The following is a 14,866-nucleotide window of genomic DNA, read 5'->3' as shown; positions in this document are numbered from 1 at the left end:
TCCGCTCGTGCCCATTGGTCGGAGGGGTTCTGGTTCCTTGGCTGGCAATGGGGGTTTGTCTCGAGACAAAGGGTGCGGGAGCTGCCCCACCCACGGGCTGCGTCAGGATTCCAGGTCCTCGCCTCAGACAAAAACGCAGTTGCCGAAAAGTAATCTCGCAGCACTGCAGGGCCTTCAGCCGCAAACATGCGTTGAATGGAACTTCCCAAATTGGGCTCAGGAAAGGAGTTGAGGACATATACATGGGGGTTAGCCAGGATTAAAGGGGAGATATTCAGACGCAGCTGCTTGAACCAAGGTCCGCATAAGGTCATGGGTCACCAAATTCAATGCAGCCCTCTGTCCATTTTGTGGTATGTCAGGTACTTGCGACACACACCCCATTCCTTTTACTCAGGTATCTTGACAGACAGGAGACAAGCCATGCACTCAGATTTCTGTTGCAAACCGCCTCTTTCTGTGAGGCTTGCATGATGCTTTTGGGTGGTCTTTGGCTAAGGGGTTGGGCAACTTCTAGTCTTTAAAAGCTGTTACACACCTTTGTTCTGGGTCCTTGCAAGGGGGGAAGGGGGGCTGTGATGCAACAAATAAAGATCTCCCTTGCTTTCCTTCTACTGGTTCCTACCTCCACACATTTCCCCCTTGACCAGCTTACGGACTTAGGGGTCACTGAAAGCTCTCGATGCAGAGTTGGGTTGCAAAAGAATAACCCCAATTTGTTCTATAATAATGTGCAGCGCAGATGGGATCTCAGACTCCGCTGCCCAGTTTCCTCATAGCTCCAGCAAATGGAAAACACACAATGTTTTCAGGGATGCTATGTGATACAATACGATACCATAATCTTTATCATCAGAGCTGATGGGCTCCATTCAGCTTGTATGGACATGTATTTTTGAAGCTTGATTTTGGAAAGGGAAGAGCGACAGGTCTGTGGGATTTGCAAACCAACCTCATGCACCCTGACCTCAAAGTAACCTAAATGTTCACAGAGTGTTCCTCCTGGGGCCTCAGTCTCCATCGCCTAACACCGGCTTGTCAATGAGATTTATAGGCATTTCCTTTTCAGTCGCTGAGTGTCCATAGGCTGCAAGTTATAAAATGATACTGTTGTATTGTATTATGTTAATTATTCACCTTTCACCTTAGGTTCCCAGGGTGATTTGCAACATTAAAATACAATAGAATGAGGGAATTGCAGAGCTGGAAAGAATCCTGAGGGTCCTCTATTCCGACACACTCATGACGTGCCCCCCATCCTATTTGAAACCATACCGGACCTTGCTTAGCTTTGCAAACAGGCTAGCATTTTGTTTTGCTTTTAATTGCTGCACCTAAACCGGTTCCCAACACTTTGCAATTACAAAAATAAGGTGGATCCAGAAATATACACCTAGGTGTCAAAAGTGTCCCGGTTCCTTACTGCAGCATGAAGTCTTAATAATTCTCTCTTTCTCTTTTTAGGTAATAATACTTGAATTCTCACTTTCTCCTGAACGCACAGGCCTGTGAAGCTTTGGAAACAAGAACAGCCCTGGGCAGAAATGCTGTGAGGTGCCTCTGCTGCTAAGGATAAAGGGTAGCCCTGAATTTATTGCCATACTCTTTTTTCCCTAGCTGCGGCTGGTGGCGGCGGAAGTAGCTCCCCCTGTTGGATTTCTGCCTGCTGCAAAGCAGGCAAACATCCAGCCACGCAATGAAAATGCACTCTTAGCATGATCAGAGTCACCCCGCCCTTTCCCAGCGCTTTGCACTCCACTTGGGGGGAACTAAGGAGAGCCGGCATCCCGCCCCCGCCGCCTTTATTTCCTGCCTCAGTTTTGCCTTCTGGGAAATGGAGCCTTTCCCGGCTTAAGTTTCCCTCCGCCGATCTCCCGCTCGCGCCTGCCCCTTTAACAGGTGGGCGGGGCTAGAGCGGAAGAACCTCCTGCGCGCATGCGCACGAGGGTGTGTGTGTGTTTGTTTTCTCCCCGTCTCTATGGAGTCTACGCTTCCCGCCGCCGTGTCCCTCTAACTCGGAATTACGTCACCGTGCGGGCAGCCAGGCCCCCCGCGCTCTTGCTGAGGGCGGAAGCAGCCGACGGACGTGGCCGGGCCTGCCCTCGGAGATCGCCTGAAGGACCCCGAGGCGTCGCGAGCCGCCGGCCCCTCGAAGGATCCGCCACAGCCCTTAGCCGCCGCGCCTCCTCGTTGGCAGCGAGCCGGGGAAGAGCGGCGTTGGGAAGAGAGCGGGCTGGGAGCGGGGCTGAAGGGAGCAGTGGGGCCAGGCGCGGGCATGGGAAGCCCCTGGGGCTGAGAGGCGCGCTCCCCCTCCCCCTCGGCGCCTGGAGACCCCCGCTTCCTCTCCCCCCGCCCCCGGGCAGAAGGAGGTGCAAGACCCTCAGGCGGCGCCAAGGGCAGCCCTAGAGAGAGAGAGAGAGGTGAGGTCAGGTGAGGAGGGGGAGGCTGTGCTGCGGGGGCTTTGGGGGGCATTTGGGGTATTTTGGGGGGCGGCAGAGGGGCAGCTCCTCTGCTTAAGGTGGTGGGAGGCCCCGAAGCACCCAGGTTAGGCTTCCAGGGTGGGTGCAGGAGGGTCTTGCTAGAATGCCATTGCTGCACCTGCAAAAGAACCGCCCCCCCCATAAGATAGACCAACGTAATGAGACTCTTTTATATATATATAATAATTTTTATTAATTTTTAAACATATTAATTGCCATGCATGCCCCAAAACTTCGCATCTTATACAATCTTTTTGGACTTCCATCGTCACCTCTGATGATCCCCCGTTTTTATCATTTCTTAAATTCATATTGCCTTGAATTATCTTAACTAACATCCTCCTCTTTATCCATTTATGCAGTCATTCGAATTATTCACCTCGCAACACTTCCTGCAGACCTACAAACGTAATCTGATCATCACAATTACTTTTCAAATAGTCCGTAAATTTACACCAGTCTTCTGTGAATCTCGGGTCCCGCCGGTTTCGAATTCTTCCTGTTAGTTTGTCTAATTCTGCATAGTCCATCAATTTCATCCTCCGATCTTCTTTTGTCGGTAATGCTTCTTGCTTCCATTTTTGTGCCAGTAATATTCTTGCTGCCGTCATTGCATGAGACTCTTAACTTGAGGGTCAGGGGTTTGACTCCCATGCTGGGCAAAAAGATTCCTGCATTGAAGGGGGTTGGACTAGATGACCCTTGGGTCCCTTCCCACTCAGCAATTCTATGGTTCTATGACCATGGAGTACAGCCCCCCCACTCACCCTGCAGTGGGGCATTCAGAGTGGACATCCCCCAAACAGTGGACCTAAAGGGACGGCCGCTTAAGGAAGGGTCTCAGATTGCCATGACCCAATATGGCACTTGTGTGTGGATGAATGAACGAACAAATACTTGCGGCTTGAGCCTCTCCCTCTCACCCCCCCACCCCAGGTCAGAACTGCATCTCCTGGCTGATAAGGAGCATTAAGAATCTCCTGGCTGCTAACGAGCATCGTTTGATAAGGAGCATTAAGAGTCGCCTGCTGGATCAGGCCGATGGCCCAGCATCCTGATCCCAGTATCCTGTTCACTTTGGGGAAAGCAGGGAGCAGGATCAGAGCAGGGGAGAGAGGCTCACGTAGTTTCCAGCACAACTGGTGTTTGGAAGTGTTGCTGTCTCCAGCTGTGGATGCAGAGCATAGCCATCCTGGCTTCTTGTTGTTGTTTAGTCGTTTAGTCGTGTCCGACTCTTCGTGACCCCATGGACCAGAGCACGCCAGGCCCTCCTGTCTTCCACTGCCTCCCGCAGTTTGGTCAGACTCATGCTGGTAGCTTTGAGAACACTGTCCCACCATCTCGTCCTCCGTCGTCCCCTTCTCCTTGTGCCCTCCATCTTCCCCAACATCAGGGTTTTTTTCCAGGGAGTCTTCTCTTCTCATGAGGTGGCCAAAGTCTTGGAGCCTCAGCTTCAGGATCTGTCCTTCCAGTGAGCACTCAGGGCTGATTTCCTTCAGAATGGATAGGTTTGATCTTCTTGCAGTCCATGGGGCTCTGAAGAGTCTCCTCCAGCACCAGAATTCAAAAGCATCAATTCTTCAGCTAGTAGCCATCAATAGCCCTCTCCTCCATGGAATTGCCTAATCCTCTTTTAGAGCCCTGCATGTGGGGGCCATCGCTGCCTCCTGGGGGAGCGAGTCCGGTAGTTTGACTATGTACTGTGTGAAGGACAGTTTATCTGTCCTGAATCTTCCAACATGCGGTTTCCTGAAAGCTGATTCCTGGCGGGGCCTTCATTCACCCTCTCCCCCAAAGCCACAGGTGGTGGTACTACGAGGGCACAAAAAATGCCCAGGTTGTCATGAGTTGGAAAGGTGGCCCATGCTGATAGGTTTATGGGGTTGTTGTTTGTTGGAGTTTGGGGGAAGGCAAGACCCAGCAATGGGCTCTAGGGATCGATGGGGTGTTTCTCAGGTGCTTTGACGTCAACAGAATGGTGTCCTCAAAACGGTTGGTTTCTGGGAGCTCCCATAGTAAAGAATGGAAGCTCTTAAGTCTGGCATAGCGATGCCAAACTCTACAGGCGCTGAGGAAGCCACCAAGCCCACACTTGATAGCATGTGTTTGAAAAGCATCATGATACCACTTTAAATAGTCATGGCTCCCCCCCCCCAAAGAATTCTGGGAGCTGTAGTTCATTGAGGGTGTTAAAGGTAAAGGGACCTCTGACCATTAGGCCCAGTTGTGGCCGACTCTGGGGTTGCTGCGCTCATCTCGCTTTACTGGCCGAGGGAGCCGGCGTACAGCTTCCGGGTCATGTGGCCAGCATGACTAAGCCGCTTCTGGCGAACCAGAGCAGCGCACAGAAACGCCGTTTACCTTCCTGCCGGAGCAGTACCTACTTATCTACTTGCGCTTTGACATGCTTTCGAACTGCTAGGTTGGCAGGAGCAGGGACCGAACAACGGGAGCTCACCCTGTTGTGGGGGTTCGAACCGCCGACCTTCTGATCAGTAAGTCCTAGGCTCTGTGGTTTAACCCACAGTGCCACCCGCATCTCTAATTGAGGGTGTTAGGAGAACCCTATTCCTCTCACAATCAATCTGTCTCCTCATGGAATTCTGACAACCGTAACTCAGTGAGGAACAGGGACTTCCTCACAACTCTCGGCACCGGTACCAAACTACAGCTCCCAAAATTCTTTGAGGGAAGCCATGTTTGCAGCTGTAATATAGTGATCTCATAATTTGTGGGGTGAATGTGACCCAATACTAAGACCTTAAGTTGGCATCGGCCGAGATGGTGTCCCCAAAACTATAAATATAATGTGATTCCAGAGAAATCGTGCCTCGCTGAATAATGCTTTTCTGTTCTTCCTTCCAAAGCCCCAGCCCAGTTCCCACCCCCCTTTCTCCTGTTACCACCCCATGATGGCCCGCCCCCCGTTTCTTGTCCTCCTCCTCTTCTTCCTCCTTTCCCTCTTATCCACGGCCTCTTCAGAGACCCACTACCAGCGGGGGGACCCAGTGATGCTTTACGTCAACAAAGTGGGGCCTTACCACAACCCCCAGGAGACCTATCATTATTACCAGCTCCCCGTGTGCTCCCCGGAGAATATCCGCCACAAAAGCCTTACCTTGGGGGAGGTGCTGGATGGAGACCGCATGGCCGAGTCGATGTACGAGATCCGCTTCCGGGAGAATGTTGACAAGAAGGTCCTCTGTGAAATGAAGCTCACACCTGAACAGGTAAGCCCAGCCAGAAAAGCTTGGATTCCAAGGTCTGTTTCATGGAGCTGGTGTTTACCGCCTGGGTTCCTGGTTTTGCGGGACATAACTGAAGGAGCATCTCCATCCCCATTGTTCTTCCCGGACGCTGAGGTCCAGCGCCGAGGGCCTTCTGGCGGTTCCCTCATTGCAAGAAGCAAAGCTACAGGGAACCAGGCAGAGGGCCTTCTCGGTGGTGGCACCCGCCCTGTGGAACGCCCTCCCATCAGATGTCAAAGAGATAAACAACTACCTGACATTCAGAAGACATCTGAAGGCAGCCCTGTTCAGGGAAGTTTTTAATGTGTGACATTTTAGTGTATTTTTGGTCTCTGTGGAAGCTGCCCAGAGTGGCTGGGGAAACCCAGCCAGATGGGCGGGGTACAAATAATAAATTATTATTATTATTATTATTATTATTATTATTATTATTATTATTATTATTATCATCCCCCCTAATTTGGCTTTCATGTTTGACAGCTAATTCCTGTTACCATTTTCAGAGTCTGGTATCTCAACACATGTTCCTCTTCTGGTCAGCTTGAGCTCCAGGATATTGGGGTGGGTGGGTGTGTCTTATTTTTTTTTATTAACAATTTCCACGTAGCAGTATATCAAAACATATCATATTCATTATTTCCCTTTCCTTTTTTCCCATTCCCCATCAACCCCCCTCCCCAAGATTTCCTTCAGCTCCTCTATGTGATTTCTCAGCACATGTCACCCTCTGCATATTATAAAATTATTTCAATCCTTATATTATCTATCTACCATGTTACTAAACACTAAATTTGTGTATGCTTATTCAAAACCTGCCAAGGAGTCCAATTCATTTTGTTGTCTTTTTAAGTACTTTGTAAAAAGTTCCCATTCTTCTTTAAAGTCACAGTTGTCCTTATCTCTCAGTTTGTACGTCAATTTAGCCAAGTCTGCATAGTTCATCAATTTCTCTTGCCACTGTTCCTTTGTTGGGATTTCGTGTGTGTCTTATTCCCGGCTCTGAATCTAACCTGGACGTTGTTGGGTTACAACATCAGAAATGTTCAGCCAGCATCCTGTTTTTAGCCTGGCAAACAAGATGCCTATGGGAAGCCCCCACAACCGCACTCTAAATTCAAGGGCATCCTGCTTCTGTCGTTGGAGATAGTAGACGTTGGTAGCCTTCTCCTTCACAAATTTGTCTAATCCTCATTTAAAGCTGTCCGAGTTGGTTGCTGTCGCTACACCTCGTGGGCAGCAAATTCCATAGGTTTGGAAACTTCAGCTAGTGCAGAATTCAGCGGCCAGGTTGCTCATCGGAGCAAGACGATTTGAGCATCTTACACTGATCCTGGTGCAACTGCATGGGCTACCAGTTAGTTTCCGGGCCCAATTCAAAGTGCTGGTTTTGATCTATAAAGCCTTAAACGGCTCAGGACCACAATACCTCAAGGACTGCCTCTTTCCATATGAACCTACCTGGACCCTGAGATCAACTTCCGAGGCCCTCCTTCGTGTGCCTCCTCCTCGAGAGGTCCGGAGGGTGGCAACATGAGAACGGGGCCTTCTTGGCAGTGGCTCCCCATCTGTGGAATGCGCTCCCCAGGGAAGTTCGCCTGGCGCCTTCATTATACACCTTGAGGCGCCAGGCAAAAACATTCCTTTTTAACCAGGCCTTTGGTTGATCCGATTTACATCCTATCCCTTTTTGAAATGTGGTTTTTTTTTGGGGGGGGTATTGGGTTGCTGTTTTATTTTTATTAGGTGCTTTGCGGTTTTATATCTTGATTTTATTCTGTGAACCACCCTGAGACCCCTGGGCGTAGGGCGGCATATAAAATCAATAAATGAAATAAAAATAAAACAGTTTATTTGTGCACTCTCAGATTAGAGGCAAATACTGAATCCCATGCATCCTGGATCAGTTTCCTTGCATCTCCTCCTCGGGCTTTTGAAATCTCGGGGAAGAAAGCAATCGGTAAGACCAAGCTCAGTCAGTAGAGCATGAGTCTCTTTTAACCTTAGCGTCGTGGGTTCAAGTCCCACGTTGGGTGAACGATTTCTGCCTTGCAGGGGTTTGGATGACCTTTGGGGTCCCTTCCATTTCTACAGTTCTACGACTCAAGCACCGTTTGAGGTGTGTTGGTTTCTTTCCCTTCTTTTTTTATAATATTTTTTATTCATTTTCAAATACAAATTTATATAACCAATATCAAAATTTATCACATAATCTTTTTTAAATTTTACTTTCCCCAGTTTCTCTGCCAATCTTCCGTTTTGTTTATTTATTCACACATTTTCTAATTTTAATATTGCCTTTGAAATATAACCTCCCCAATCTTATTCCCTTTTTTACAATATTCCTCATATTTTCACAGAACGTCTTGAAAACCTACAAGCGTTGTCTGTTCATCACATATACTTTTCAGATAATCTGTAAATTTTCCCCAGTCCTCGGTGAACTTCTGGTCTCGCAAATATCAAATCTTCCCCGTTAGTTTATCCAGTTCTGCAAAGTCCATCAATTTCAATCTCCATTCTTCAACCGTCGGTAATTCTTCCTGTTTCCATTTTTGGGCCATGAGTATTCTCGCCGCTGTTACTGCGTATTGGAAAAGTTTACAATATTTTTTACATATTTCATTTTCTACAATTCCTAAAAGAAAAGCCTCCGGTTTCTTAACAAATGTATATTTCAACATCTTTTTCAGTTCATTACAAATCTTTCTTTCCCTTCTGTCCTGACGGTTCCCTTCCTCCCTGGCAGGTGGAGCGTCTCCGGCAAGCCATTGAAGAGTTGTACTACTTTGAGTTTGTGGTGGACGACCTGCCTCTCCGTGGCTTTGTGGGGTACATGGAGGAAAGCGGTTTCCTGCCCCACACCCACAAGATCGGCCTCTGGACCCACCTGGACTTCCACCTGGAGTGGAACGGCGACCGCATCATCTACGCCAACGTCAGCGTCCGCAACGTCAAGCCCACCAGCCTGGACGACGTCCGCAGCGTCCTCCCCGTGGCCCACACCTACAGCGTCCGCTGGTCCGAGACGGCGCTGGAGCGGCGAGGCGACCGGCGAGGCAGCCGCAGCGGCGACGACGGCTTCTTCCCCCGCACCTTGGAGATCCACTGGCTCTCCATCATCAACTCCATGGTCCTGGTCTTCCTGTTGGTGGGCTTTGTCGTCGTCATCCTCATGAGGGTGCTCAAGAACGACCTGGCGCGCTACAACCTGGACGAGGAGGCCTCCACCTCGTCCTCGGGCGACGACTTCGACCAGGGCGACAACGGCTGGAAGATCATCCACACGGACGTCTTCCGCTTCCCGCCCTGCCGCAGCCTCCTCTGCGCCGTGCTGGGGGTGGGCAGCCAGTTCCTAGCTCTGGGCACGGGGATCATCGTCATGGCTCTCTTGGGCATGTTCAACGTCCACCGGCATGGCGCCATCAACTCGGCCGCCATCCTGCTCTATGCCCTCACCTGTTGCATTTCCGGCTATGTATCCAGCAACTTCTACCGCCAGATTGGAGGCGAGCGTTGGGTCTGGAACATTCTGCTCACCACCAGCCTTTTCTCTGGTGAGGCCCAGCAGCGTTTTCTTTTCTTTTGAATACATTTTTATTAATTTTAACATACAAATTATAAAACATACCGCAAAAATTATTACAAAATCCCTTTTTTTTTTGGACTTCCATCAGCACCTCCGATGATCTTCTGTCTTCACCTCTTTTTATGCATTACTTAATTTTAATACTGTCTTTACCTCTCTTAACTTATCATCTCCCCTTTTCCATTTTTACAATATTTCCAACAATACCCCTCACAGAACTTCTTGCAAACCTACAAACGTCGTCTGATCATCACAAATACTTTTCATATAGTTCGTAAATTTACTCCAGTCTTCGGTAAATTTCTGGTCCCGCCGGTTTCGAATCCTTCCTGTTAATTTGTCTGATTCTGCATTGTCCATCAACTTCATCCTCCATTCTTCAGTCATTGGCAATTCTTCTTGCTTCCATTTCTGGGCTAATAGTATTCTAGCTGCTGTTACTGCATATAAAAAAAGCTTACATTCTTTTCTATTTATATCACTTGCCACCATTCCCATTAGAAATGCTTCTGGTTTCTTTGTGAATGTATATTTCAACATTTTTTTCAACTCGTTATATATCATTTCCCAAAAACATTTCACCTTTTTACATTCCCAGAGGCCCGCCGGTGTTTTCAGTCCCTTTGCATCGGGGCAAACTTTGGGAGCGAGAGGAACCTGTCCTTGGATGAGAGAGTACTTCGGCTGCCTCTCCTTTGCCCAGAGGATTGGGACAATCTGATCCCTGCTGGTGGCAGTCTTCATGAGTCTCCTCTATGTTCCCAACTCCTGTCTTCTTTTTTTCTTCTCTTGCGATCACTTGTAGCCGACTAAGATAGTCTTCCATAAACACGGTCTTAACAGTGAGACCGTAAATAACTGTGGAGGCCAATTCTGGATCCACACGTCCTTCCACAGCGGGGACACAGGTTTCCGGGCGGGAGTTGATCACAGCGAGGGTTTGCCAAGCGTGCCTTCCTCTTAACACATTTCTCCCTTGCATCCTGAGTTCGAGTGTATTCAAAGCCCATGACTCCTTTGGTCAAGGCTGTTCTCCAGCTGGAGCGCTCGCAGGCCAGTGTTTCCCAGTTGTCAGTGTTTGTACTGCCTTTTTAAAGATTTGCCTTGAGAGAGTCTCTAAACCTCTTTTGTTGACCACCAGCATTACACTTTCCATTTTTACGTTGGAAATAGAGTAGTTGCTTTGGAAGACGATAATCAGGCAATCGCACAACATGACCAGTCCAACGAAGTTGATGTTGAAGAATCACTGCTTCGACCCTGGTGATCTTTGCTTCCAACAGTACACTGGCATTAGTTCGCCTGTCTTCCCAGATGATGTGTAAAATTTTCCGGAGACATGGTTGATGGTATCTTTTGAGAGTGGTGGTCTAGGGCAGGGGTGAGCAGAAGGTATATCGCTACCTATTGATGGATCTCTGGTGTTTTTAAGCAGATCAGCAAGGATGTCTGATTCCCAGTTGTACAGCAACAAAGTCTCCCCTCCCATTACATTGCTGCAATGAAGAAAGTTTCCGGGAGGGTAACCTGGTGTGGATTTTTGTGGGTGGGAGGCCTGTGAACTCAGTTCAGTTCCTCTGCTGAGTAATCTTGTTGCCGCGTGTTCCGATTCGTTTGCACCTCATGAGGACTAGGAGCCTGCTGCTCTTTGTAAAAACGAGAGCTGGTTTCTCAGGGGCCGTGTTAGATCTGTGAGCATTAAACGCCCGTTTGCAGGTAGTAAACTCAGTCCTTTACAGCAGAATGCAGCAGAAGCAACTGCAGTTGGAATGGTAACATCGGAGGTTTTATTTATAAAGCAAACAACAAAACAATAGGACGACTCTCACATCCATCTTCTTCAGCAGAGGAGCAGAGCAGAGAAGGGGGAGACATTTAAATAGTTCCCATACTCATACATCAATTAAGTACAGTGGTACCTTGGGTTAAATACTTAATTCGTTCCGGAGGTCCGTTCTTAACCTGAAACTGTTCTTAACCTGAAGCACCACTTTAGCTAATGGGGCCTCCCGCTGCTGCCGCTCCGCCGGAACACGATTTCTGTTCTCATCCTGAAGCAAAGTTCTTAACCTGAAGCACTATTTCTGGGTGAGCGGAGTCTGTAACCTGAAGCGTATGTAACCTGAAGCGTATGTAACCCGAGGTACCACTGTAATTAAAAGCAACCCGCAACTTTATGCAATGTGAGAATGAGCCATTACAATACAGTGGTACCTCGGGTTACTTACGCTTCAGGTTACAAAAGCTTCAGGTTACAGACTCCGCTAACCCAGAAATAGTACCTTGGGTTAAGAACTTTGCTTCAGGATGAGAACAGAAGAAGAAGAAGAAGAGTTTGGATTTGATATCCCGCTTTATCACTACCCGAAGGAGTCTCAAAGCATCTAACATTCTCCTTTCCCTTCCTCCCCCACAACAAACACTCTGTGAGGTGAGTGGGGCTGAGAGACTTCAGAGAAGCGTGACTGGCCCAAGGTCACCCAGCAGCTGCAGGTGGAGGAGCGGAGACGCGAACCCGGTTCCCCAGATTACAAGTCTACCGCTCTTAACCACTACACCACACTGGCTCTCGTGCTCCGGCGGCACAGCAGCAGCAGGAGGCCCCGTTAGCTAAAGTGGTGCTTCAGGTTAAGAACAGTTTCAGGTTAAGAACGGACCTCCGGAACGAATTAAGTTCTTAACCCGAGGTACCCGTGTACTAACATAATCTGCCACAAAGGAGCATCGGGGAGGGAGGGCAGTGGGTCCAATTTGCCTGAGACTGCTACAGCCCGCTACTTGTTGCTGACGCTGCTATGTGTTTTTCTCTCTCCCTGCCTCTGCCCAGCTCCCTTCTTCCTGACGTGGAGCGTCGTCAACTCGGTGCACTGGGCCAACGGGTCAACGCAGGCGCTGCCGGCTACCACCATCCTGCTGCTGCTGACGGTCTGGTTGCTGGTGGGCTTCCCTCTCACCGTCATCGGCGGCATCTTCGGCAAGAACCGGGCGGGGCCCTTTGACGCCCCCTGTCGCACCAAGAACATCGCCCGGGAAATCCCACCCCAGCCTTGGTACAAGTCCACGCTGGTTCATATGATGATTGGGGGCTTCCTCCCCTTCAGGTGAGAGTCAGTGCAGAGCCTGGGTCTCCAGCTGACTCCGTCCTTCTCTATCCCTCCTGGGCTCTGAGCTGCCCACTTTATTTTATTTTATTTTATTTACAGTGGTGCCTCGCAAGACGAAATTAATCCGTTCCGTGAGGCTCTTCGTAGAGCGGTTTTTTCGTCTTGCGAAGCAAGCCCATTGACAGCTTAGCGGATTAGCGCTATTAGCGGTTTAGCGGCTTTTAGCGGATCAGCTGATAAGCGGCTTAGGGCTTAGGAAAAGGGGGGGGGGAGGAAAAAAACCCCGCAGGAACTCGCAAGACATTTTCGTCTTGTGAAGCAAGGCCATAGGGAAATTCGTCTTGCAAAGCGCCTCCAAAACGGAAAACCCTTTCGTCTAGCGGGTTTTCCGTCTTGCGAGGCGTTCGTCTTGCGGGGCACCACTGTATTTTATTTAGATTTAGATTTAGATTTAGATTTTCCATTATACAATTTAGTAAAAATGAGAAATAATACATAACAGAAAAGAAATACAGTGGTACCTCGGGTTACATACGCTTCAGGTTACAGACTCTGCTAACCCAGAAATAGTACCTCAGGTTAAGAACTCAGGTTAAGAAGCTCCTGCAGCCAATCAGAAGCCGCGGAAGCCCCATCAGACTTCGGGTTCCAAAAGAACGTTCGCAAACCGCAACAGTCACTTCCGGGTTTGCGGCGTTTGGGAGCCAAAACGCCCCGAGTTCCAGGGCGTTTGGGGTCCAAGGTACGAGTGTATTTATTTGGTTTTTCAGATTGAAATTTTGCAGTCATGTAAAAACAAGATTCTAAGCAATCTCCTGAACCTCCATCCTCCCCTTTGTTGGGTCCTCTTCCTAATAATTTCCTCCTGTATCTTTTCTTCATTCTGCCCGGACACTGAGGTCCAGCGCCGAGGGCCTTCTGGCGGTTCCCTCGCTGCAAGAAGCCAAGTTACAGGGAACCAGGCAGAGGGCCTTCTCGGTGGTGGCTCCTGCCCTGTGGAACGCCCTCCCACCAGATGTCAAAGAGAACAACAACTACCAGACTTTTAGAAGACATCTGAAGGCAGCCCTGTTTAGGGAAGCTTTTAATGTTTAGTAGGTTATTGTATTTTAGTGTTCTGTTGAAAGCTGCCCAGAGTGGCTGGGGAAACGCAGCCAGATGGGCGGGGTACAAATAAATTATTATTATTATTATTATTATTATTATTATTATTATTATTACCCAAATCTTTTACATCTCGATTGTGTCCAGATTTAGGGGTTCAACTCAGACGGGTGAGGTAAAGATATGCTTATTATTATCTTTATTATCATTGGCAGCGCCATTTCTGTGGAGCTCTACTACATCTTTGCCACGGTGTGGGGCCGGGAGCAGTACACCCTATACGGGATCCTCTTCTTCGTCTTCGCCATCCTTCTCAGTGTCGGTGCCTGTATTTCCATCGCCCTCACCTACTTCCAGCTCTCGGGCGAGGACTACCGCTGGTGGTGGCGCTCCGTGCTCAGCGCAGGCTCCACCGGCCTCTTCATCTTCCTCTACTCCGTCTTCTACTACTCTCGCCGCTCCAACATGTCGGGCGCGGTGCAGACGGTGGAGTTCTTCGGCTACTCCCTCCTGACCGGCTACGTCTTCTTCCTCATGCTGGGCACCATCTCCTTCTTCGCCTCCCTCAAGTTCATCCGCTACATATACGTCAACCTCAAGATGGACTGAGCGCCCGCGCCCTCCCTGCGCTCTCGTTGGCCGGCGCCAAGCTCTGCCTCCCCATTGGCTAGGACAGGCGCCGCTCAAAGGCGGGGCCTCCCGGTTGGCTGGGGGATCGTCCCGAGCTCAGGGAAACCGGGCTTTTAAATGATCCATCTCTCGTTAGCTGGGATCGGTTTCCGAGAGCTCTCCAGCTCACCACAGTAGCGGTTGCTTGATTGCCGGGAAGCAGCAGGAAACAGGATCCATAACCCCTCCTCTCCTGTTGGTCAGGGCTGCTAGCCCATCAGCGAACCTGTCAATCTGGCCAATTAGTGGGCACTGCAACAAATTTCCTCTTTCTTTCTTTTATAAAAAAAAATTGGTCGAAACTGCAGTTTGTGCGCTTTGGGGTGGGTATTATGGTTTGTTACTCCCTTTAAACGGGTTGAAATGTGACCAATCGGGTGAGCTCTCTTCCTATTGGCTGGGCGGCCTGGTCAGCTGACCAACGCCGAGCTCGGTTAGCCAATCGCTCTCCTTCCCTTCCAAAGGGAAGTCGGGCTCTTGGCGGCTGACCAGCCGGGAAACGGGGAAGATTGTTCTGCCTCGATTCGCTTCCTTCGGAGCTTTTATGCAATCGGGTGACAGGTCCCAGCCAATCGTATTCCAAATAAAAACTGGCCCCTACGAGGACCGGCAGGGCCGGCCCTGCAGATGGAAATGGCCCCAGCGACCGGCACCACCTTGTCCCTCGGGGTTTCC

At 49.5% G+C, this 14,866-nt stretch overlaps 1 protein-coding gene across 4 annotated transcripts; it reads left to right on the top strand.

The window, feature by feature from the left end:
- Nucleotides 1-49: 49 nt before the first annotated feature.
- TM9SF1 (transmembrane 9 superfamily member 1) lies at nt 50-14,466 on the top strand. Of its 4 annotated transcripts, none has more exons than XM_079951895.1 (5): nt 50-353; nt 5,348-5,710; nt 8,475-9,282; nt 12,142-12,415; nt 13,738-14,466. In XM_079951895.1, exons 1-5 carry the CDS (start codon nt 330-332, stop codon nt 14,129-14,131), a joined length of 1,863 nt encoding a protein of 620 aa, XP_079808021.1. In that variant the 5' UTR covers nt 50-329; the 3' UTR covers nt 14,132-14,466. The 4 variants fall into 4 exon arrangements, with proteins under 4 accessions (XP_079808021.1, XP_079808020.1, XP_079808022.1 ...); XM_079951894.1 differs by having other exon boundaries at nt 50-362; XM_079951896.1 differs by lacking the exon at nt 50-353 and adding an exon at nt 1,466-1,579.
- Nucleotides 14,467-14,866: the final 400 nt, after the last annotated feature.

Source organism: Podarcis cretensis (assembly GCF_951804945.1).
Source record: "Podarcis cretensis genome assembly, chromosome: 13".
NCBI classification, from domain to species: domain Eukaryota; kingdom Metazoa; phylum Chordata; class Lepidosauria; order Squamata; family Lacertidae; genus Podarcis; species Podarcis cretensis.
This window is presented reverse-complemented; position numbering and strand designations above follow the sequence as displayed.

Coding starts and splice junctions, on each gene's coding strand:
- TM9SF1 (XM_079951894.1), top strand. CDS start 330: ATGCAGCCCTCTGTCCATTTTGTGGTATGTCAG. Junction 363..5,347: donor TCCATTTTGTGGTATGTCAG/GTACTTGCGACA, acceptor TTCCTTCCAAAG/CCCCAGCCCAGTTCCCACCC. Junction 9,283..12,141: donor CACCACCAGCCTTTTCTCTG/GTGAGGCCCAGC, acceptor GCCTCTGCCCAG/CTCCCTTCTTCCTGACGTGG.